This window comes from Euleptes europaea, chromosome 6 (genome assembly GCF_029931775.1).
Source record: "Euleptes europaea isolate rEulEur1 chromosome 6, rEulEur1.hap1, whole genome shotgun sequence".
Lineage (NCBI taxonomy): Eukaryota > Metazoa > Chordata > Lepidosauria > Squamata > Sphaerodactylidae > Euleptes > Euleptes europaea.
Genome location: NC_079317.1, coordinates 99,222,883 through 99,247,387, shown reverse-complemented (window position 1 = coordinate 99,247,387; position 24,505 = coordinate 99,222,883). Strand labels below are relative to the sequence as shown.

The 24,505-nt window shown below is 43.3% G+C and overlaps 1 protein-coding gene across 2 annotated transcripts; it reads right to left on the bottom strand.

Moving 5' to 3' along the window:
• Positions 1–1,234: 1,234 nt before the first annotated feature.
• On the bottom strand, positions 1,235–23,839 carry RAB3IL1 (RAB3A interacting protein like 1). Of its 2 annotated transcripts, XM_056852157.1 has the most exons (10): positions 23,627–23,839; positions 19,761–19,856; positions 18,424–18,501; positions 11,788–12,003; positions 8,809–8,937; positions 6,854–6,982; positions 6,610–6,722; positions 2,809–2,908; positions 2,342–2,408; positions 1,235–1,340 (listed from the first exon to the last, which is right to left on the bottom strand). In XM_056852157.1, exons 1-10 carry the CDS (start codon positions 23,795–23,797, stop codon positions 1,258–1,260), a joined length of 1,182 nt encoding a protein of 393 aa, XP_056708135.1. In that variant the 5' UTR covers positions 23,798–23,839; the 3' UTR covers positions 1,235–1,257. The 2 variants fall into 2 exon arrangements, with proteins under 2 accessions (XP_056708135.1, XP_056708136.1); XM_056852158.1 differs by lacking the exon at positions 8,809–8,937.
• Between the last annotated feature and the right edge of the window lie 666 nt (positions 23,840–24,505).

The following is a 24,505-nucleotide window of genomic DNA, read 5'->3' as shown; positions in this document are numbered from 1 at the left end:
CACCCTGCAAACAAAGTCTGCCTTGGAAACGTTGGGATGTGACGTCACCCCATGGGTCAGGAATGACCCAGTGCTTGCACAGGGGACCTTTACCTTTTTAATCTATTGTACCCACTCTCCCATTCCTTAAAAAAAGAGCAGAAGTAACACCCCCACACACACAATCTTCCAAAAAATTCTGGAGTGAAAGTCAAGATGAACTCAATTTGTTATGCTCCATATTAATTTTTACCTTTTACATTAATAAAACGCCATTAGACAGATATAGCCATCCGATGGGAAATCTGCACAGAGGCAAAGTGTCTTACATAAGATTCTGCAGTAACGTAGTAGAAGTGAATCTTCAGCTGGTGTTTAGATGGTAACAAAGTACAATGAAAGAATTAAAGTGAGACATATGGTGATGTCAGTAGATGGGAGCTGTTCGTTGAAGAACCAATATGGCAGCCAAGTCTCCCCACTCAACAGTGGGGGGTGGGAAATCCACAGCCTTAGGCCACTGACCTCCACATAGTTGCGGGACACCAGTTGTTATGCAACTTCCTCATACTTGCATCATGACTGAGCCTCCAGTCAGAGGTTTGGTCTAGAATACACGCCTGCCTTCACAGGGTCAAGTATGGAATCTGTTATGCAACCAAAAATGCAAACCCTGAGTTATAAACAAAATCAAAAGCATTCTTTGTGCCTCAGCCTCTCCAGCCTGAATCTTGCAGACTTCTCAGAAGACAGAGGTTTGGGAAACACTGGAAGAACACCCACTTTGTGGCTATCAAGCAAGGTCATTGTGTGATGCCAGCATTTGGAGAGCACCCCCCCCCACCCGCCCCCGCAACAGCCGGAGCAACAAGCTGGCCTTTACAGCTCAAACCTTTCCTTCTTTCATGTGGGGATTCCCAGTCACATCTGCAACTCCAAGCAACAGGCAGGATCAACAAGAGCCTAGTTCAGAGTATGGCTCTTACAACTACTGAATCAAATACTTCAAGAACAGTAGACATAAGCTGGAAGCAGAATGCACAGAGAAAGAATTCCATGGGTAATCTCACTTGATTGTGCCAAAGATCCAGGAGTTGATGGGCAAGTCTGAAGGCGTACTCAGAAAGCAGCAAATGATCTCACAGGGAAAATTGGTGCTCCTTTGGTCTTCTGGTTGCATCTGCCGGCTTCCATTCCAAACGGAGATGCTACACCATGCCATCTGTCTGCCTGGTGGTGTATCTGTATGGCGACACCTTTATGACTGGCAGTACCAAGCTACATCTCACTGGAATAGAACCCCAGCTTGGCAAGCGACATTTCTTTCCTGAGCCGCATGATTTCCCAGTACATCAATTCCGCTGCAAGGCAAAAGCAAAAGGGGAAGCAAATAAGAAGCCTATGCAGCTTGTTCGGTATCCCACCCTAGAAATGCCACCTTGGGATCCAGAGTTTTTTGGGCTAGAGGAGCTACAGGGCAGGCAGGCCCTTCAGCTAGTCTTCTCCCACTGGAGCACTCCATTAACATGGGAGGCAGCTTCTGTCAAAGACACATGCTCGACAAGCTAATTTAAGGTACTGTCACACCTAGGGGTATGCAACCGGCAAAGCCAAGCCGACCCCCACCCCGAAAAATACCTTATCACCCAGTGAGCTTCATGGGGCTGAGTGGGGGTTGTGAGTAGAGGAGCTGATTCAGCTTGTGAGATGAGCCTAATACTGGAGCCAGCATCACTTGTTGGGAAACTGCCTAAATAAGCCTGCAGTGAGGTTGGAGTCAGTGTGTGATCAATTTGTCCGCAACCTTACTAAATATCCTATCATTTGTGTTGCCAGCTCTCTGAACCTTGTTGCCTGAGCCCTGGACTTGCTTTTGGGCCTTGCTCTGGACTACACCGCCTGACTGTGGACTTGACTTTGGACTGTGACCCCTTGGTCCTGATCCTGAACCCTGACTTGCAGGTCCTGTTGCTGCCCAGGGCTTTGGAGAGCAGGACACCCTAGACAGCAGGACACCCAAATTCAAACATTACAGTCCAACCCAGACTTCTAACTAGCCAACCTTCACTTGCTTCTTTAGTGTCTCAACTCAACCCACCTATCCCTTAATGCACAATGTGTCGTTCCCCAACCCGTGGTTATTCATTCAGATAAGGCAGGAACATCACTCTTGGTAATCTCTCTTCCAGCAATATTTCAAAAAGGAAGAAGTTATTCCGCTGCTAGGGAGGAAAGGTCAAGCGCAGGGTTAATTCAGCTGATCCCATTACAGGAAACAGGCTGGCTGAATCGCCTAACCAACAGAGAGCAGCAAGGCCTCCACAGTTAAAGAGGGAGAATGGGAGAGAAAATGGTTACTTACCATCCTGTCTTACCAGTCCCTGCTGGATATAGCGAACGTAGGTGAAGAAGTTGCAAACTGCTGTAATCTGGAAGAAAGAAAAACTTTCTAGGATTTAACAGACCCCATTTTACCCATCGCACAATTACACAGTCCTGGTCTACATGTGCAGCAGAGTAGGATCACGGGAGTCCTAAAGTGGCAGATTAGACTGTACCACTTCAGACCGCAGTTGGGACATGCCATTTCAACAGTATAAGTATGTCCCATGTGTTAAAAAAAAGACCCAACGTGTTGGGGAAAGTGATGTTAGTTCAGTCCACTCCTTACTGTGCTACGTCCAAAGACCTTTTTATTCAAGGGTGCATTCAACAGTGTGTTGTATTTAGAGGGCTCCCATAATCTGAGGCTCTAAACTGTAGTTTGCTTAGTTTATGCAGAAATCCAACTCTGCTATTACCCTCTAGGCAGATGGTCTCAGGACTTACCCTGGCCCTGCAGGAAGGAGAAATGTAGTAATAATTCCCGGAGTCCCCCAGTTTGATGCGATGTCTGCATGCTCGGGAAAGGCCACTCAGAGCACATTTCCTGTAAAGGGGGAGGCAAGGAAAAAAACAGTTCAGCGAAAGGCTCTTCTTCAAAGTAAGAGCACACCCAGCTCGGCAAGCTGCTATAAGCCAAACCAGAAGCAGAGGCTTTAACTTTCAAGTAAAGAATTTTAGTACTGTGTTCTTGAGGATTGGTGGACTTGTGATTTTTGAGAGGCCCTGACCTGGATGGCCCAGGCTAGCCTGATCTTGTCAGATCTCAGAAGCTAAGCAGGGTCAGCCCTGGTTAGTATTTGGATGGGAGACCACCAAGGAAGTCCAGGGTTGCTGTGCACAGGAAGGCACTGGCAAACCACCTCCGTTAGTCTCTTGCCATGAAAACCCCCCCAAAGGGGTCGCCATAAGTCAGCTGCGACTTGAAGGCACTTTGCACACACACACATAATTTTTGAGAGATGCTGTCAAGGTATACTCTATTCTGCCATCATCTCTTTCCATTATTCTTTGCAATGTTAGAATAGTAGTTCCCCTCCCCAAGAAGAATAAGAAATATTATTAAATGACAGGAAGGCTTTCCAGGCTATCTATGAGCAGTTTCCTTTGTCAAGGTCTGATACTGGAAAATACCAGTAAAGCATTAGCTTTGGTTAAGGAGTGACCAGCAGCTCTAAAAGCAAAGGGAACTAGGTGTTAGTAACTTATTAGTGGAGCAAACATCTGTTAATCATTCGCTTTAAAAAACCCACTTACGTTACAATTTGGGACCGGAACCCACTGTGAGAAGAGACAGAAAAAAGAAAAAGAAAAAAGGGAGGAGCCAAAATCAGGATAAAAATATATAATTCATAACATGGGCTTGATATGCATGAAAACAGCAAGGAGGATATGGGGGGAAAGGGAGGGAAAAAAAACCCAAAGACTTGCTGTCATGGGCCTGCCTTGTGACATTGTGAAAAGTGGCTTTTGACTGGCAATAGACCAGGGGTGGGGAACCTTTTTTCCACCAATTTGGATAATTATAACATCATTCGCTGGCCATACAAAATTACCAACTTAAAAAATAGCCGACCAAGCCCCAAGCAGGCAGCTGCCCCAGATGACCCTCCCCCCGTGGGCGCACATGGGCAAGCAGGCAGGCATTCAACTAGTGGCACACTCGCCAACAGATTGGCTGCCTGATGACCACCGTTGGTGCATAGGGACTTATGGAAAGAGACAGTCCTTCAAATATATGGGTCTCAGGTCCTGAAGGGCTTTGAAGGTCATACTAGCACCTTGAATTGAACACAGAAACAGACTGGCCACCAGCGTATATGTTTAAAAATGTTCCCAGTGGCTAGCCCCTGACGATAGTAGTAATGCCACATTCTGGACCAGCTATAGTTTCCGGGTTGTCTTTGAGGCCTGCCCCACGTGAAGCATGTTGCAGTAATCCAGCCATGAGGTTACAGAAGTATGGATCAGTGTGACCAAATTGGCTGAGAGACAAGGCTGCCTCAGCATGTTTCTTGAAATCCCCAAGCACAATCATCCTGAGGGTCCTCAACACCAACTCCAACACCATCTCTGTCAACTCAGGCAAAGACCCTGCCAGTAAACTAGGTGGATGGCACACTGGCAGGATCACTAATCTGTCCCTGGTGCCCAACACAAGGTACAGACAATCAAAGCCAGCCTCTGTTTGCACCAGGTACCCAGTGATGGAAAAAGACTCACAGGGAAAAGATGCTATCCCCTCCCCCGTCCTCCAGTTCGAGGTTGGTGAAGAAGGACTTTACACTCAGCTGGTGTGAGCTGTGTCAAAGTAACCAGATCAGAGTCATCCAGCCAGGTTTCAGTCAAGCAAGCCAGGTCGACCTGTTCCTCATGCAACAGGTCAGGTATTGTTGCGATCTTATTTTTCACAGAGCTGGCATCGCACCACAACAAGGTCGAAGTGGAGCCACCCAACAGAGCCTTCCCACCCACATTTTGAGGGATTGGATGGAGATTAGACATGCAGAGAGCGCCATTACATCTCCCCTTGTGTCTTCCTGCACCAACACTCCTCCCACTGCCATATCTTCCCACCCCAAGAGATGCTGCTGTTTTATACAGAGTCAGATCCATTCAGCTCTGCATTGCTTGCAGGAACCTGGCAGACCCTTAAACTGAAGGTGCCAGGCACTGAACCTGGGACAAAAACAGGCACTCCACCACTGGCACACAGCTCCATGGACATCTGGCATGCCACATAGTTCAAGGTGACTCGGTTTTTTTAACAAATCTAAAGAAAGATTTTAAAGAAAAACACTGAAGGAGGCAGCCAATTTCATGCTAGGCCTTATTTCTTGAAAGAAATCAGTTTGCTAGAATTATCAAAAAGCAGGAAAGAAAAGTGAAAAATCACTCTTAAAGTTGTTGTTACTAGGATTTCATTATCAAAGAGATGCAGGACTAAGAAATAGAAACCGGGAAGGGGGTCATTTCTTTGAAAAAGGAAAATGTGTTTTGCTCCATAACAAAAGACCATTTTAAAATCCTGGATATTACAGAGTCCAAGAACAGGAGAGCTGAAATCGTATAAATAATCTAAGCCTAGCATGAGAAGCTCTCTACGAAAGCCCCTTCTGTGGATTAATTATCACCAGACAATCACTTTATTATATCATCTGGAAATGGGGGTGGGGGGACTCCTAGGCACACAAATATATGGTAGACAAGCATCTATAAGCCCAAAGACACACCATTTGGAAACATACCAAAAAAAAAAAGTTGGTCATGAGGCTCTTGAAGATTTACACTCTTTAATCTATATCCATCTTTCACTGTTTGTGTTACATTGTAAATCAGATGTGGAACAGAGAATGAAGGAACTCACTGAGCAGTAGTAGCTAGAAGAGGATCCCTGGGAAAGGAATGACTAGAGAACAGGGAAAGAAACATGTCCGCATCACACAGACACAAACGTTGGCTGCTTTCAGATGCTACATGTAAGCATGGCTGAGGAAAAGTGCACACAAACCCAGGCACCCACCCCTTGCTCTTCCCTTCTCACACTGAGAATTGTGTTTAAACTTTTTCCAGCTAGGTGAACCAGAATTACTTCCCTCCCCACACTAACTGGTATTCTAAGCCTATACACCTGCATTTATTTGTCAGGGTAACCAGAATCAGGGTTCCTGTGATGGGGGAGGAATAAGGTTGCAGGGTTGTACACATTTCCCCTAAACTGCTGTTACATTCAACGCAGTTGGCTTCCATTCAGGGACTGTCTGCAGAACAAAGGCCTGAGACCCAAGGCATGGTCTTCTCCCATGCAAGTTATCAATGCATGTAGGTCAACTTATAGGACTAGACTCCAAGGCCGCACCTTCTAAAGCTGTGCAACTGGCCTCAAAGAATAGAGCTTCATTTGCTGGGGTCACCACCCTTTGAAACTTCCTCCCTTGCGAAGCTCACTACTGGCTTTTAGAAGACTAGTGAAGATTTACTTTGAAAAGTCTTTAGGTGAGCAGATGTGTTGGGCTTATGTCAGTACTGATTTCACCACCACTTTAACTACTATGTTGTTCAGTTTCATTATTACAGTTTTCGTGGCAGTCAATCTAAGCTGAAAGGTCCAAGGTACTGACTGAAAGCAAGAATATAAATAAATGAGCTGAATTCCATGTGCATTTAAGCAGAAGGTTCTGACTCATAAAAGAAACTTCTGATGCAGCAGTGAAGGAAGCCAGATATGCAACTGAGAAAGTTTCTTACTTTGGTCCACCACACTCAATGGCTGACACCTTCACCACAGGGAGAGCCTGGACAGCCGCTGGTTCAATGGTGAGTGTGTTCTGCTCCACGGCTGCCTGAACCAACTCTGACAGCTGCAGCAAGAGAAACAAAAGGCAGGATATTCGAATCAGCAGGTGGTAAACAGGGAGCTGTTTTTAGAAGTTACCCTAGTAGAAGAACATGGGGGAGAAAAAAATATCAGCAAAACTCTTTTTGAACTCACCTCACGTTTGGTGAAGTCCAGACAAGGCCCCACATCTTCCTGATATATCCTCTCAAGAAAGGGACATGATTTATCCAAAGACGGAGACTCCTTCCAAGCCTGGAATTCTGCAAACAAGATGGAATCCACCTGCAGTGACAGAGATGCATGGAATGGAAGGCAGAAGACAACCACACCAGACAAGACAACAAGTTATTAGTACACAAGAGCCAAGAAGTTACCTCAGAATAGATGGTATTCATTGTGCAACCCATGAGGTGAACAAGCAGACTGTGACATGTGAACCAGAGAGTGAACTCCAATGCCTTGGAATCTAAGTCTCCAGACACATAGCAGTAACCACACAAAGAAGAGAAGCCCATGCCAAGGAAACATCAGCAAGAGGGCATCTTTCATCAACCATGGCACATTAAACAAACAAGGGCACCTTTAGTCATAAGCCTGTGAAAAGCCCACAGTTTTGGGACACTACATGCCACTGGATGTACAGAAGATTAATTCCCCTCTATTGTTTACCTTCAGTATGAACTCATAATGAGAGAAAGACAGAACAGCGACAGCCACAAAGTGAGTGAATCCCACTGATATCTCAGAAAAGGAAGGAGAACATTAATCCATTGTGAATTTAGCTGCCACCCTGCTAAACCAGAGAAAATCCAGTTCCAACCCTACAAACAAGGATCATCAAAATCCAGGGGGGAGACAAATTCAAGAAAAATAATTTTAATATCTGCTCTGCTGCTTTTTGGCCCAGTATCAGAAGATTTGGGACCATGATGATTATGGGACAAATATGCTGGGAGAAGAAAGAAGGATGCAAGGAGTCCCTCACTAAAGGCCTTTTCAGTGAGGGAAAATGTCTACAAATAATAGATTCACAAAACCAAACAGATCCATGGCTTTAACTTGGGAGAGAAGGAGACAAGACACTCTCGCTTGCCTTCTTGTGGAAGAACTTCTCTCTGCATTCCCTTTCTAGTTTCCAAACACCTTAGGTCATAGAATAGAATCATAGAGTTGGAAGGACCACCAAGGTCCTCTAGTCCAACCCCCTGCACAATGCAGGAAACTCACAACTACCTCCCCCACACACCCCCAGTGACCCCTACTCCATGCCCAGAAGATGGCCAAGATGCCCTCCCTCTCATGAACTGCCTAAGGTCGTAGAATCAGGCTAAGGTCTTCAGCAGCAGAACTGTGAAGTTTATGGGCAGGAGCCTCTTTTTGAGAACTCAACTTCTCTTCCAAAATCCAGAAGATACTCCCGTTGTTTTTTTTCCCACCATCCTACTGCTCCAACCATTCCCAGCATGCCCTTCAGGCTTAGGAAATCCCAGAATGCCTCAAATATGAGGCATACTGCTGAGCGACAGAAGCCGCGACTACATGGATCTTCCAGAAGTGCATATTTGAAGGAGTTTTGCTCCTCCCTGCCATTATTATTAAAGCCAATATTTAATTATTAAAAAAACAGACATGAGAAGAACATAGGAAGTGAATGAAGCTGCCCAGCACCCCCATAGAAAGGTCTGAACTGACAGCATGGAAGCCCGGTGCTACAATCTGCTCACCTGATGCCAGGAGACAACTTCAGAGCCACAATATGGAAAAACAATTAGAGAAACAAAACAAAAAAAGATGGGTGTTAGTATGAAAAAAAAGAACCAAAAAGGGGTGGGAGATGTAAGAGGCGGTTGTGGCCAAACTTTACTGCCTTTCCCCAACATCAGTACCTTGTTCCCATTCAGGGTGACCCAATATGAAGCAGAACCAGGCTTTGGCCTTTTATACTTGCAAAAAAAGAAGGATTTTCAGTAAGCGTAATTCTTATCATACTTGCATAACAAGGTTTACCTGCCAAAGTGACCATCCCCCCCACACACACACAACCACAGGAGACCAATCCTCCTATGCACTGGGTCACCCGACTGCAGCCCCAAGTTGAGAGAGATTACCTGCCATGAAGGAGCAGAAGAGAAGGAAGAGTCTGTTGCCAGGGACTGCCAGCCTGGCTCATAGGTGATGTGGATAGCCTTCGCAGGGACGATACAGAGAAGCAGGGAGAGCAGAGTGGGCACCCCAGACTTTGAGGAACGGGACAGACAGATGGGCAGACAGGGAAGAAAGAGACAGGAAGAGAAGGGGAGAGAGCAAAACGGCATGAGAGGGAGAGGAAGACCCTGTTTGTAAAGGTGCTGAGCACCTCACAAGAAACACCAGTTGGCCACAGTACCGAGGGAGATCTTTCAGTGGTGACCTGTGCTTGGATTTAGAGAACCCCAAAACACTCCTAGCAGCCTTGCATTACTGAGCCTTGCCAGGTTCACACAGTCACTGCAAATGACTTACTTGGTCACTTGCTTTAATGGAGCAAAGGACTATGGACATATGACCTTTCTCTCCAACCCCTGTGGAAAGTATGCAGCAAGCAGTGCCATGGTAAGGTTGCCAAGAAGCCTGGTGAAAACTGTCCTGTCCCTTTAATAGAGGCTTAATGTGTGGAAATGGGCAATAGGATCTTTTTATGGCATGGAAGTAAACATCACCTGGTAATAGGGTTGCCAACCTCCAAGTACTGCAAAACAGTTCACAGTGCGATACAAGTTGGCTAAGCAAAAATAATCAACACTAGGCTCAGTTCTACACATATATTCTAAGTGAGAAGTCAATACAAAAAGTAGTGCAAGCAATATCTACAAGTGAGCGATAGTCAAACAAGAGAACATAGTACAACAAATAACAATGAACAAGGTCAAGGAACATATATACAAAAATCTATGTCTAATGTTTCTCTCTGAGTCTAAAGACTTTCCAGTTGTAATATCAGTCTTTGTAAGAGCTGGTCCAAATGGTGAAGAGGATTCCTGTAGATTTTTTTTTTATATATAATTGTTTTATTTATATAATTGGAGGGTACAAAAAGGCAAAAAAGGGAAGGGGTAAATGTTATTTTTGTAAAAACAATACAGTATTATAAAATATTTCTGAATAAAACATAATTACAGAGTATCTTTAATTTGTTAAGATTGAGTCTGATTGATTTCTAGTCTTTAAAAATTTATATTCTACTTAGCAGTTGATTAAGGTATTAGCTACCTTTTATGTAAGTATAAAAAGACGCCCACTTCTCCTTAAATTGCTCAATAGGTTCACTAGGTTTAGGATTTAATTCAAAAGTCATTTTGGCCATACTTGCATATTCCAAAAGTTTTTCTTTCCAGGCGTCAATTTCAGGTATATGAGTTTGTTTCCAGGTTCTTGCTAACACTGTTCTGGCAGCTGTTGTAGCATATTTGAAAACGTCATGCGATTTCGAAGGTAAGTTTGGCGGCACTATACTGAGTAGATAAAATTTGGGATCAAGTGTAAACTTCATATCTAACATCAACTGTAATTCTCGATGAATTCTTTTCCAGTATAGTTGTAATTTTGGACATGTCCACCAGACATGAAAGTAAGAACCGTCTGTCACTTGACATTTCCAACATGCACCTTTTTCCCCTGGAATTGTCATCTGGGAAAGCATATTTGGAGTCAGATACCATCTGTAAAAAGTTTTATACCAATTTTCTTTCACTTCTTGACAGTATATTTCAATTCAGTAGTGCAAAGTTTTTCCCATATGTCCATACTGATCATTTCTCCAAAATTTTGCATCCACTTTATCATATTTGTTTTCACTTGTTCTTCTGTATCGTATTTCAGGAGGAGCTTATAAATTTTCCCTAATACGTGTGAATCATTTTTAAATATAAACTGCTCAAATTCTGCTAATTCGCGAAATGGTTGAGGGTATAGACAGTCTTTTTGCAGATTGGACCTCAATTGTAGATAAGTTAACCAGTTCAGCTTTTGAAATTTTTCTTGAAGTTTGATCATAGTCTTAATTTCTCCCGTAGATTCTATCATATCATTGTAAGTGAAGTGGACACCCGGTTTCAGTTTAACATTGTCGTGATAAGCTTCGGTTGGAGACATTATGGATGGCGGAGAAAGGATTCCTGTAGATTTTTGATGAGGTCCGTATATGGAATCAGACTCTATAATCCGCTGGCCATGTGCTGTGGGTAATTCAAACGAGGACCAAGCTGACACTTAATATCAAAAGGAAACGTCTTCCAGGTAATAGACACTTTCACCAAAGATGGCTTCTTCAGCCTTGTTATTTTCTTAATGCTACATAGTAGTCTAGAAGTTGATTCTTGTCTGTGTAATGGTCACAGTGAAAGTCTTTAGACTCCTTTCCTTTCCTTTTATTCCTTAGAAGCTCCTTGATCAATTGATCTTGAGCAGCATATATCTAGTGTTGGAGGGATATAAGGACTGAAACACATCTTGCCACTGACAATGTAGCCTTGGGGTCCCTATCACTTAGTAAAAAAGGCATTATGTCAGTCAAGTCTTTAGACTCAGAGAGAAACATTAGACATAGATTTTTTGTATATATGTTCCTTGACCTTGTTCATTGATATTTGTTGTACTATGTTCTCTTGTTTGACTATCGCTCACTTGTAGATATTGCTTGCACTACTTTTTGTATTGACTTCTCACTTAGAATATATGTGTAGAACTGGGCCTAGTGTTGATTATTTTTGCTTAACCTCCAGGTACTAGCTGGAGATCTCCTGCTATTACAACTGATCTCCAGCCGATAAAGATCAGTACTCCTGGAGAAAATGGCCGCTTTGGCAATTGGACTCTATGGCATTGAAGTCCCTCCCCTCCCCAAACTCCGCCCTCCCCAAGCTCCACCCCAAAAACCTCCTGCTGGTGGCAAAGAGGGACCTGGCAACCCTACCTGGTAAACCACATCCCATTAAGCCTCTATGAGAAGGGTTTTTTCTCAATTTTTCTCCAGAATTGGTAGTAGCCCTCTACCTCCCCCCTCTTCCCAAGACTTCAAGCACTCATGCTGGCAAATCAACTGGACCCACCTCTTTGAACTCACTGCCGGCTGGCTCTGAAGGTGTGCCCTGGCTTGTGGCCGTGACAACAGTGCTGCTGGTGCTTTTGTTGCGCCCATGCCCTTTCCTGAAGGCTGTTTTCGAGGGGCTTTGGAGCTGGGGGTGCAGCTCCCGGTTTGGAGAGGAAGGGGTGGATGTTATCACCAGAGTCTTCAAGGCTGTCACCTCTGCCTGCAGCATGTCAATCTGGGTGTCAGAATGGAAAGGATTAGGAGTCACCAACACCCTGCTTTCTGGTGAGGAGAGGACAAGTTCCTGCAAAGGCAGCAGATGCTCTGAAGAAAATCCAGAGTACCAACTGGCCACTGTCTCATCCTGGAGAACATTCAAGGGTTCACTCAAGCCCACTAAGTCCCAGTAACTTCAGAAGATTCTAGAGGGGTCACAGAGTACCCACTTGTGTTTCAAGACCTTTTAGCCCCCCTGTTGTACAAACATAAAGGCCCAGACAAAAACGTTTCCCCCCTTTTTCCAATGGCTTATTTTTAGTTTCCCAACAGAAAAAAATGGGGAAATTTTTTTTTGGGGGGGGGGGGATGCTAGCAAAAATGCTACCAAGTATTTTCTTTTGGGATGGGTGAAGTGCTTTTAAGGCAAGGTTTTACTCACTCAAAATGTACAGCATGGATGAATATTTTTATATAAAGATCTACAACATTAGATAGTGACAAGAGTGGGCCCGTGAGACTCATGAGGGGAATCCCATCTCACACACACACACACACACACACGTTCTTGCCAGGCCCGCTGCAGCTTTTGGGCTCTCCTGTAGCTGCCACTGCACCCAGGCAGCTTTGCCTTTGCCAGGCCCACCACAGCTCCGGGGTTCCAAGGCAGATGCAGCACTCAGGCTTCACCACGCTGAATGTAGGGAAGAGCGTTCTCTGCACTTGCACAGAGAACGCTATTTCACTTTTGGAGGAATTTTAAAAAAAACCAGTGTATTTTTTTTAATGATTTTAGATTTTTCTGCAAACTTGGGAAGTCACCTAAGTTTGCAGAAAAATCTGTTTAGTGTAACAGTGGCCCTGATCCATGGATTTAGATATCTGTAGATGGGGGCTGCACTTGAGAAACAGCTATATAGATGTTGTCGAAGGCTTTCACGGTCAGAGTTCATTGGTTCTCGTAGGTTATCCGGGCTGTGTAACCGTGGTCTTGGTATTTTCTTTCCTGACGTTTCGCCAGCAGCTGTGGCCGGCATCTTCAGAGGAGTAACACTGAAGGGCAGTGTCTCTCAATGTCAAGTGTGTAGGAAGAGTAATATATAGTCAGAAAGGGGTTGGGTTTGAGCTGAATCGTTGTCCTGCAAAAAATAACAAAGGTAATGTGCTAACCATTGTCCTGTAAGTATCAAGCTAATGTGCTAATGAGGGTGTTGTATGTTAATATGGAACCATATGAATAAGGCTTGGCTTCCTGTCTTGAAAACCTCCAGACTAACAAAGACTACAGTCAACAATAGCCATGCAGATTAGCTTTGGTTTTCACACATTAACAGATCACTTCAGGATACAATGGTTCCATATTAACATACCACACCCTCATTAGCACATTATCTTGATACTTACAGGACAATGATTGGCACATTACCTTTGTTATTTTTTGCAGGACAATGATTCAGCTCAAACCCAACCCCTTTCTGACTATATATTACTCTTCCTACACACTTGACACTGAGAGACACTGTCCTTCAGTGTTACTCCTCTGAAGATGCCTGCCACAGCTGCTGGCGAAATGTCAGGAAAGAAAATACCAAGACCACATTTACACAGCCCGGATAACCTACGAGAGCTATATAGATGATTCCTACGTATACTGTAGGCATATACATTTTTCAAGGATATGTTTATTGTTTAGATGTGAATAATTTTTTGCAACAATTAATATGCTAAAATGTGTTTGATATTATTAAAGAGTTTCGGGTTTCCAACACTATAAAGTTTTAATTTGATATCCAAATGGAATGCTAGTCCTATTGTGACTTCGTTTTTTTTGTCCAAATGCACACTATTTTTATTAATCTTGTGCTCTGTATTTTAAATTTTTATCCCTTTCCTGCCTCTCAGATGGCTGAGATACATGTTCTAAGGCAGCATAGCGTACGTTTTTCGTAGCAAGCTCTGTCTCAGCAGTAGTGTGAATATATTCGTAGTTTTGCTTATAGAAAATGATTATGTACTGCATTTATACACACACATTCTCCCCTCCGGAGCCCCAAACGGCTTGCATCATTCTTCTCTTCTTCATTTTATCTTCACAACAACCCTGTGAGGTAGGTAAGGCTGAGAGTGTGTGACTGGCCCAAGGTCACCCAACAAGCTTCCGTGGGAGAGAGGTGACCCAAACCTGAGTCTCCCAGACCCAAGTCCAGCACTCTAACCGCTACACCACACTAGCTCTAAACTATGAATGGAAGCATCTGTATTTCAAAGTTTCCTAAATATGCAAATAGTACAACTGTACATGCTAACTAAGTTTTTCATGATGGGGTTTATGGTGATACTACATTTCCTGAGATTGTCAGTAATTTGATGTCCCAAATCGCTCTTTTCTCCACTACTACAAGAAACAAAATAAACTATGGAAAGTGATACAAATATGCCTTATACACACGGGTTGCAGGATTCAACTCTTCTTGGTACATTTAAAAATATATATTTGTAACTCTATGCATTCACAGACCTGCCAAAATACACACCTCCCTCCCTCCCGTTCCCAAGAGATTAAACAGTTGCTCTTCTCTCAGTGGAAACAGCTTGGTCAGACAGTTCAACTCCTCTCCTCAAGTTTTCTGGCCTCAGTGCCTACACAAAGCAAGCTACCTGGGCAGAACATACTCAAATGAGATGCAGCCTTCCTCAGGGTCATCCCTGTCTGCAGAGGCAGAAAATGGCACCTTTAAGCTTAACCAAAGTAGCTTACAAAATGTCACAGAGTAGCCAGATAAGTCTCAAAGGCTGCACTCCTACGAACACTTTCCTGGGAGCAAGTCCTACTGAACAAAATGGGACTTACTTCTGAGTAGACCAGCTTAGGACTGCTCTCTAAAAGGTGCTGAAGCCCAAGTTGCCTCCCATTTTCACTCATATTGGCATCTTGTAGTGAATATGGAGGTTTCTGCCTGGGTGAAACATCCACAGAACTTTGAGGGAAGGAAAAAAGAATTTATGTAAGGCTTGTGAAATTTCTTAAAGAGGCTTCCAGGCATCCCTACGCCAGGACTGAAAAATAATGCAAGTTGCGAGACCAGCTGTGCTGTGGAAAGCATTTGACCCTCATTAGCACTGGCTGACTTGGTAAGAGTCAAGGATGGGTTAAGAAGGTCTCCACGCAGCGGGCAAAGTTGACGTGGCCCAAGATGAGAGCTGGCTCCAATTTTGCCAATTTTAAAGTGAACTTTTGCAGTGATATTACACAGGGAAACCGTCAGAAGAAAGCTGAGACAAGCAGCAATAACAAAATGTCAGTAATACTAGCAGGAATTATTTGACGGGGGGGTGTCCATATATTTCTGGTTGCATCACTTAAAAATCTGGCCAGCTAACCTTGTTTCTCCCCTCCCACCCCCCTTTGCTTCTCCCACAGTCAGAGCTGGAAAAGGTAAAATGTCAAAATCCCCAGGACCATGAATTCAGCAGTTCTCATTTATCTGACGGATGAGCAACTGAATACACACAAGAATCCAGTTGCGTGAAGAGACAGAAAGTGTTCAGGTGCTTTGCTTTCACCCTGCCAGCAGATGGTGGTGCAGCCACATTACAATAGGATCCTTTGCCTACATTTCGCAACAACTATCTGTGGATTCCTTTCAAAAACCTTTAGGCGTTTCCTCTGGGTTTGGGGTATGCTAGAGATGCTGGACAAACTGGTTCTAACTGCTTTCAAATCCCCATGGCAAAAAATCTTAGATGAGAAACTGGCGTTGTTGGGCTTCTCGCAGGATATGTTATCAGATCTCGGGAAAACTGAAGCTTTTGCCAAAATTAAAAAGCACATTAAAGAGCTCGATTATAACAGCACTACTTTTCGTGCTCGTCGTGTCTGTTCATCCCAGTTCTTCAGAATACCCCCTCCACGTGGTCTGCCTGCCTATACATATTATCTGACAACTCCTCGTCTCTGTAGAGCTTTTTGCTTGGCTAGATTGAATGCTAACCCTTCTATGGTAATGCAGGGCAGAATTCTGAATATACCATACTCAGACAGGATCTGCCCTTGCTCTTCTGGCTCTGTTGACTCATGAGCCCGTGCCCTTTTGCAATGCCGCTTTTACGAGGAACTTCGATCGCACTATATTTCCCCCCTTTTAATATACAAATCCAATGCCTCTGTGACTGACATAATGCCTTTTTTACTAAGCGACAGGGACCCCAAGGCTACACTGTCAGTGGCAAGATTTGTTTCAGTCCTTATATCCCTCCAACACTAGATATATGCTGCTCAAGATCAATTGATCAAGGAGCTTCTAAGGGATAAAAGGAAAAGGAAACAAGTAACACCTAGTTAATACAGTCCTCGATCCCCTTTCTGAAGTCCCCTTTCACAGACTGGTTGACCAAGACCTCTACCATCATGTCCACTTGTTATGTAGGTTTTTCTTATGATGGAGGACCTAAGGTGAATTTACCTGCCTGGAAGCTGTATGTTCCAGACTCAAAAGGTCTAGAAGAAAAGATGGCCCTCTAATTCCCCCTTCTTCCATTTCTGAGAGGGGGGGAACGGAGAAGCCTGTCAAGCAAAGACACAGGACCTGGAAGTATGGGAGGGGTCAGGGGTGGTTCAGTCACAGATAAAACCAAAATTGCTTTTTCATTGTGCTTTCTCTCTCACACACACATATATGCATACAGACACACCGTTTATGATGGCTATCAGCACTTTGTCAACCTACTGTCTAAGCAAAGTTATTTTAAAATAGTATGGAGGAAGAAGCTTTTCACGGTTTCAGGTTTTTTTAAAGAACCAGACCTGGTGCAGTAACAACGATGTCTGCACAATGATATTTAACAACAGGCTATTCAAAATAGAAATTACAGGCTAAGGTATTGGAAATATGAACATTGCTGTAAAGAAACCTAAGCAGTTTGGGACTCAGATAATGCAAACTATTCGCTCTATTTTAAAACCAGATGTACCCTTTGTCATCTTGAAATTGGTTTGTTAACCTACAAGAAAGGAACTCTCCCCAAAACAGGAGATACCACACCTTATATCTGCAAGTAGATTAAGCTATTCTAAATATCAGAAGCCCTCAGATATTCCCAGATTTTATGGATGGGGTGTTAAAATTTGGGACCTAGCTCTAATGGACAAGATTACCTCTTGCATCCAGGCTAGAGAAAACTGGCACCAATTTAGGATATTTTGAAATGCTAAACAAACAAACAAACAAACAAACAAAGAGAGCCCCATGGCGCAGAGTGGTAAGCTGCAGTACTGCAGTCAAAGCTCTGCTCATGACCTGAGTTCGATCCCAACGGGAGTCAGTTTCAAATCGCCGGCTCAAGGTCGACTCAGCCTTCATCCTTCCAAGGTCGGTAAAATGAGTACCCAGCTTGCTGGGGGTAAAGGGAAGATGACTGGGGAAGGCAATGGCAAACCACCCCGTAAACACAGTCTGCCTAGTAAAAGTTGTGATGTAACATCACCCCATGGGTCAGGAATGACCCAGTGCTTGCACAGGGGACTATATATACCATGTTTAACAAACAAAGGCTGACGTCATTCTATTTTCATGATATGAATCTGCTAGAGAGTCAGTGTGGTGTAGTGGTTAGAGTGAGGACTAGAATCCAGGAGATATAGGGTCAGATCCCTACCTGCTGTAAAATTCAGTGGGTGACCTTGGACCAGTCATTCTCTTTCAGGATTGTTGTGAGGATAAAATGGAGGAGGAAAGGACTCCTTGGAGGAAGCGTAATATATTTTTATAGTAGCATATATAATTTTTAAACATTTATATATATAATAAAAACAAAACATAAAAGAAGAAGCCAGGATTAATACAGGAAAAAAACCATATCAGTATCTCATTTACAATTAAAATAGTTCAGTCGATTATACAAAAGGAAAGGAAAGATATATCAATAATATTACTAGACTTAAAGGCAGTAGAAAGCAATATGTAATAAGATAATAGACAGAATTAATTAATAATTATCTTAATATTTCATCATAAATCATAAAATTCTTTGTTTTACACTTACTAACTGCAATATTTATATTCACTAGTGTATTAAAATAAATTTGGAAATAATATAGCTAAGAATAGATCATGTTAGTTATTATATTATACTTCTAATAAAAGTTAATCATTGTTTTATATGCCTAATAATTCTTCTCAGCAGTGAAATTTTTCCCACCATATTTGACATATTCAATACAATATATCGAAGAGATGTTTTTAAAAAAATTCAATATCATATTCAATCGATAGAATCTTTTCTTTTTAGGGATAACATAAATAGTATGTTTTCTGCATATATAATTGTTATACTTAATACCATATTTATACAATTTAAGAAGAGGGTTTTTTTTTTAAAAGGGTACCATATGTAGCTAATTTAAGCCTTGAATCTAATAAGGTCGATTGATAGAACTCACTTTCCCTCGTGCTTCCCTCAGCTGTTTCTCTGATGCTGCCTGTTTGGTATTTGCTTCCCGGACCATCTTATGTGCCTCCTGTAACAATGCAAGAAATAGGAAGAATGATGACAGTAAACAACACAGTCAGATATTCAACACGATACAGTGAACCACTCTGAGTGCTTGAATCATACTACAAAAGTTACGCTCTTTTTTGCCATCAGGTCACAGCAGACTTATGGCAACTCCGTAGGGTTTTCAAGACAAGAGAGGTTCAGAGATGTTTTGCCATTGCCTGCCTCTGTGTCATGACCCTGGCATTCCTTGGTGGTCTTTCATCCAAATACTGACCAGGGCCAACCCTGCTTAGCCTCTGAGATTTAACAAGATCAGGCTAGGCTCGGCTATCTAAGTCAGGGCAAAGGTTACAAACCACCATTTTTTAAAAGTAGCATAAGTTTGATTAAGTCTGAGACATTTTTAAAAATTTAAACTTTCACTGATGTGGAACTGTGAGGCAGGTGAACACCAAAAACAAGGCTCTCAACTATGACCATGGCATCACAGGGTATCACCCTTCCAAGGGATAAGGGGAATTTTACTACACATCAGGTGACAGGTGGTAACAGTGTCATATATTCTCACCTACTGTGTCCTGCAGAGCACAGAACATTTTTGCTCTCAAGGTTATTAGGGGTCATGCTTAAAGAACTATGGAACCCCTTCAACTGATGGCTGTGGGAATTTACCATTATCATCACCTGGAGAAGGCTAGCGCATAGCCACTCTCATAACAATTGGGGATCACCAAGTAATGAACAGTCCTAGAGCTCTATATTTGAGCGCTATATATTTAAGGAAAGGAACAGCGGACACAGTAGCATCAGTAGTCAGCACTGAGCTGTGTGATCAAGGAGAATTACAGCCCTTGTGGCCCCTTGGTTCTCTGCCTTTCAGATGGGGGTAAATCATTCATTTCACTGTTCCCCAGTACTCTCTGAACATAGAAACCTATTGTGCCAAGAAGGAGGCTAGGCCAGAACTTTTCTCCCTAACAAAGTGGTTTTCTCCCTGCAGGGAATTTATTCTGAGTACTCAAACAAGTAGCTCTCTCACCTACAGTCTGAAGCAGTACAGCATGGCTTGCAGAAACAATTTGGCTATTTATATAAATTTGATTCTCCACAATCAGTTCCAGCATAGCTGGAGAATGAGACGTGATCTGTATTGGTGTATGTACATGTGTTCGCATATACTCATAAAGTCCATGTATAGTGCTTGAATTTGGTTCTGGAAGAGTAGGAGCATCCCCTTGGGGTCCAGGCACTGATCTCAGTTTAAGTATGGGGCAATACCTCAAATAAACTTGCTGTTAACTCTTCCAGTTCTTGCTCCAACTGTTCTCTCACTTTGGAAAGTCTTTCACATTCTTCATCTTTCAACTTCAGCTCCTGCAGAGGAGAAACACATGAGAAACCAAGGCCTTTTATGCAGGGGTTGTTCCTGGCATGGTCACCCCCCAACTACTTCAGGGCTTCGTTTTAATTATGCATGTATTTTCCAACCTTCAGAAATCACCTTACTCTCCCCTTGCATTTCCGCCATGTTTTCAGGATGCGGTTTTACCCCGAGTTTAAAGTCTGTCTTGATCCCAAATTGAAAGCTGGTCCTGTGCATACTTGTCACTTAGAGATTTTCTCCCCATGCCCATTCTTGCTTCCTCCACCCACATTCTCCCCGCATCCATCCCCTCCCCTCGAAGCCATTAACAAGTGCACTAAAAAGAGAATACCATGAGGCTGCTTTTTGGTCAGTTTCACAATAATGAGTGTGGGTCAGTTTCAGATCCAACAGCTGAGAGAAAGCTGAAATACAGGTAATCACAAACTATGTATGAGGCTGCTTATTTGGCCAGTTTCACAGCGAGTGTGGGTCAATTTCAGTTCTGGGCAGGATGGAACAGAGCCAGGCTGATTTGCTGTCCTCCTCTTATATGCGTCCTCTTATAGGCATGAAACCCTTTTTGTGCGCATGAATGCAAGAGTACTGATTGAACAACGAAATGGTCACAAGTGATTGTGTGAGTGTTTTTATGTTCTTATGACCCCTTCATTGAGATAGCCAGAAACGAATTGGTTGGGGGGGTTGTCCGAACCCTTCTCTGCTTAGGCTGTAAATGGCCTCTCGGTTCAGAACAAATGAAAGCATCCCATTGCTGGGATGGAAGGGGCTGGTGATGTAGTTAAAAATAATATCACAGCCAATTACAAAGCAGTGTTTTCAAGGAGGAGGGACTCACTCGTGGTTCAGAAGCTCTACATTTTTGCTGGGGATACATAATTGATCACAAGGTACCCCTGGAATTTCTTTGGGAGGGGGGGAAAGCCCCTGTGCATCGTCTTTTGAGAATTCAACTGCAAATACTGTGCAGTTAGACAGCAGCAGATCCAGCACAAACCGACCCTGCATAAAAGGCCAAAAACTGTAGGCATGGGGCAAGGACTCCCCATAAGCACATAGGACTGCCCTCACAGATGCTTTTAAGAATTTAAGCAGTTGCCTTACACGACTTGCCCACCTATGCCAATACTATCTAAACTAACTGGCAGTTTTTTTAAGGGCCTAGGCCAAAGGTTTTCCACATCCCTGACTCTGGAGACCTTTTTAACAGGGGAAACCACGATACAACCTAGAGCTACTAGAAGCTACTGCTTCTCTTCCCTACAGCTGCTGATTCTCCTTTTCTTTGTCGCTGTCAAGTTGCAGTCAACTTATAGCAACCTCACAGGGTTTTCAAGGCAAGAGACATTCAGAGATGGTTTGCCATTGCCTGCCTGTGTAGCAACCCTGGACTTCCTTGCTGGTCTCTCCTCCAAGTACTAACCAGGGCTGACCCTGCTTAGCTTCTGACATCTGATGAGATCAGGATAGCCCGGGGTATCCAGGTCAGGGTTCGAATCTTCATTAGGTGTTCCAAAATTATATCAGGAAAGTAGAGATGGTAGGGGAGAGTCATACATTTGGGCTTCTTGAAATATAACCAAGAACAACACATAGAAATGTTCAGCTAGCCATGTTGCCAGGCCTAGAGAATGACCAATCATAACAGGCTGGAGGCAGACTGAAGTATGTCCAAGCTGGGGGAGTAGGAAGGTTAGCCCAGAGTTCACCTCTCCTTTAGCGCATCTTGTACTTCCTTAGGGGAGGACAGCGTACTCTGAAAACTACAGTACTAGGTTAACACTCTTGCAAACATATGTTTATGCCAGTGCGATGTACTGGTTAGTGTCAGACTAGAATCTGGGAGATCCAGGTTCAAATCTCTACACTGCTGCGGAGTTTGGTGGGTGGCCTTAGGCCAGTCACACACGTTCTGCCAAGCCTACCTCACAGGATTGTTGTGAAGGTAAAATGGAGGAGAGGAGAAAGATGTAACCCGCTGTGTGTCTCCACTGGGGAGAAAGGCAGAATATCCCATAAATGAATAAAGTAAATAAATAATGAAAGTATCAGTGTCATGGTCTATTAGCATTAAAACCTTCTTGAGGCAGATCAGAAATGTGAGGCGGGTAGCTATTAGAGTCAGGGCATTTTCTGTGGTGGCACCTCCCTTTTGGAACGCTCCCTTCCCTCCCCTTGACACTTGCATGACATCTACTTTACTGTCTTTTAGACGCCAGGCCAAAATATATCTTTTTACCTTGGTTTTCAATTCAGGGCTTTATTTTTCCAGCTTTTTAATGGACTGCTTCAGGACTAAGGTCTTTTTTTATATATATATATTCCTGGGTTTGTTTCAACGGCTTGGTTTTATAGTACTAATTATTTTAATTGTAAGCTGCCTCGAGCAGGACTCTGACAAGGCCACACAGAAATCTCTTAAATAAATAAATAAATACATACATACATAATTAATATAATAAAAATCCAACCATAATATTATCAGCAGTAAAACCAACCACAAGAACAAGCCAAAAGCTCGCCAGCATACAAATAACATTAAACAACTTAAAATTATATTAACAAAACAGAATAGAAGCAGGCCATAAAAATTACAGCTAAAATATGGCACCCTTCCCAGAAAAACCTGGGTAACGATACATGTCAAAGGCAGTACAGTAGGTGCAAGGCAAGCCTTAAGGAAAGGAGATTTCACAGGTGGCCACCTCTGAAAAGGCCCTGTTCCCCAGTTGCCACTCACCCCACCTCTGAAGGCTGGAACACAGAGGTCAGGGCTTAAGAAGCAGGGCCGCTTAACTGGCAGGCAGGACAGTATAGGGAAAGGTGGTCCTTCAGGTACCCCAAGTGCCAAGTCATTTTGGGACCTTCAATTTAAAAACTAGCACTCTGGATTGTGTCCAAAAACAAATATATGTAGATTCCAAGGATCTGAAAATCAGAAATATTCTGCCTCTGTGGAGGTTTCGTTTTTAGAATAACTAATAGATATCGAGGGAACATAAACTTACCTAATCCTTTGTTACGCATCAAACACATGTGGTACGAAACCATACCATTTTAACAAGAAACAATAAAATAATTAAAGGAATGTTCAGGCAGAAAGGTTAGCAATACACATTTGCCAAGAGTATAGAAACACAAAACCACCAATGATTTGAAGTGTAAAGCGCACTTATGGGGGGGGGGGGGACAGTTCATATAATGCTTATGAACACATAAAATGTTAGGCAATAATATTCAAAAGGGCAAGAGTCCAATAGCACCTTAAAGACTAACAAAAATATTTTCTGGTAGGGTATGAGCTTTCGTGAGCCACAGCTCACTTCTTCAGCTGTATCTGAAGAAGTGAGCTGTGGCTCACGAAAGCTCATACCCTACCAGAAAATATTTTTGTTAGTCTTTAAGGTGCTACTGGACTCTTGCCCTTTTTGACCACTGCAGACAGACTAACACGGCTACCCACTGTGAATTATAGGCAATAATATGTTTGACAAAAGGAAAATTAAATACACAAAATACTAAAAGATGGTTTGTGTGGCCTTTATCCTCCAGTGGGTTTCCGGTTTCTTCTGCACTCAGTAATGACCTTATCCATGAATAGACATAAACTTAACTGAGGAAAATCAGTGCAGCGCACAAGAACTGGAGAGCAAATCAGGCAGCACACACTGGTGAGCAATTCAGAAGAAGCTCACACCGATTCAGGTACATGAGCTTCTTCTCACAACTTGGCCATCCTCACTTCTTTGCAAAAACTTACCTTCTGAGCTCTGTGAAGCTCCTCTTTCAGGAACTCTGAGCCCTTCTCACGGATCTCCACAGAGGAACTGCGCAAGCGGGAGACGTTGAGTTGAGCCACGGACTGGTTCTCATCCCCACTGCCGCAGTCCTGAGCAGGAGGCTCTGGCTGGTGCAGCTCCTGTTCTCTCATGGCTGAGGCAAGTGGCTTCCATTGTCTCACGACTGGCTGCTTTTGGACCTGATGCCGGGGCTCCTCAAACTGGGCCTGGCTGTAGGAGAAGACCCATTAGATCTGGATTGATAAAGAGGACATGGAAAATATGTTCTCACTTTCTGCACTCTGTGCTGCGTTCTACTTCCACAGACTTCTGTACTGGTTTGATTTCATCTCACGGCAACTTTAAACACCTGATTTTTTCCAAGATTTGTTCAGAGATGGTCAAGGACGGAAGTGAGGCACATTAAAAGTGTGTCCACAACAGGGAAGGAAGATCGATTAGAAACAGAACGTTATGCAGGTCAAAGAAGCTCTTTCGCTTGATGAATTGGGTTTCTGACAGGGCTGCCAGCTTCAGGTTGGGAAATTTCAGGAGGTTTGTGGGTGGAGGGGCTTTGGGAAGGGGAGCGGCTTCAGGAGTGTGTAATGCCATAGAGTCCACCCTCCAAAGCAGCCATTTTTTTCCAGGGGAACTCTGGTTTTTCCAAGATGAGTTCTGTAAGGATCTCTGTAGCTCGGAGATCAGTTGTAATTCTAGGAGATCTCCAGGCCCCACCTGGAGGTTAGCAAACAAAGAAACAGCTTCAAACTGCAAAACAATACAAGTTTGTATTAAACAACAAATAATCATGCACCATACATATGTTACAACAAACATGGACAATGTCCAGCCAAGTAAAT